At 30.1% G+C, this 1,206-nt stretch overlaps 1 protein-coding gene across 3 annotated transcripts in view; it reads left to right on the top strand.

Annotated features, from left to right (window-relative positions):
* Window positions 1–1,206, top strand: part of LOC106884151 (nidogen-1-like) — a 217,012-nt gene that overhangs the window by 198,450 nt on the left and 17,356 nt on the right. For all 3 annotated transcript variants that reach the window (XM_052973775.1, XM_052973777.1, XM_052973778.1), the window contains one exon: window positions 786–893. In XM_052973775.1, the coding sequence (XP_052829735.1) occupies window positions 786–893 (108 nt within the window). The remainder of the gene's footprint in view (window positions 1–785; window positions 894–1,206) is intronic.

The following is a 1,206-nucleotide window of genomic DNA, read 5'->3' on the forward strand; positions in this document are numbered from 1 at the left end:
ATATATATATATATATATATATATATATATATATATATATATACATATATATGATGGGCTTCTTTCATGTTCTGTCTACAAAATCCACTGACAATGCTTTGGTTGGCCTGAGGCTATAGTAAAAGATACTTGCCCAAAGTGCCACTCTGTGGGACTGAAGTTGGAACCATGTGGTTGAGAAACAAGCTTCTTACCACACAACCATACCTGTGCTGTCATGAACAAAGTGTACTCATGAGTCAATTCAATATTGTCTGAATTTAAGATTCATTTTTATACTTTAGTGTGCCATTTCATTGTTTTTTAAGAATTGAAACATTTTGACATGAATGTAGAAACAAATATTTTTTTATCACAGGGATATGAAGCCATAAAATTTTAGAGAAGGCATATAGTTGATGGATCAAACCCAAATTATATCTGATGCTTATTTTATGAAACCTACTGAAATACAAATTTGACCCAAGTGAATGTGAACATAGAATGTAGAACAATGAAACAAATTATTGCTTGTCACTCATTGTGGTATGACACAGTTTCTGCTGCTATCTTTAGATGACTGATTATTTTTATAAGCTTTAAAAATTAATTATTGTGTAAATAAAATGTCATCCTACTATCATCTTTCCATTACTATCCTCCATTCAATATCATCAGCCATTGAACAATTAAATTCTAACAAACTTTTATTTAGAATTTTATTTCAATGACATATTTGAGTATGTTGCATTCAAGATTGGAACTTGGAAATTCTGTACTCTCATTTCAATATTTTAATTTTTCAGCTATTTCTGAAAGTCAAAACTATTTGGTATTTATAAGAGGAAAAAGCATATTGAAGATGCCTTACTCTCACTCAAGAGACAGAGGAAAGAGGATTTCAAGTATACCTGGTAAGATTTTTTTAACTTTCTGCTGCTGGAATAATGAATACAATGTCATAATTTAAACCTGAGTACAACCTCATCAAACTTTTCTATAGTGAATTTATTTTACTTTTGGATACTTGTGATAGTGTCTTATTTCCAGGAAGGGTAATTTCTCAGATGCTGCCAACCGTTTATGAGTTCCAGTGAACTCATAACATTTATGTAACATGAGTTGATAAGAGCTGTATGCATCCAGAGTGTACAGTAGGATTTCCATACCCATGTGCATGTACATATATATACAAATATATGTATATATATATATATATATATATAT

This window comes from Octopus bimaculoides, chromosome 16 (genome assembly GCF_001194135.2).
Source record: "Octopus bimaculoides isolate UCB-OBI-ISO-001 chromosome 16, ASM119413v2, whole genome shotgun sequence".
NCBI lineage: Eukaryota > Metazoa > Mollusca > Cephalopoda > Octopoda > Octopodidae > Octopus > Octopus bimaculoides.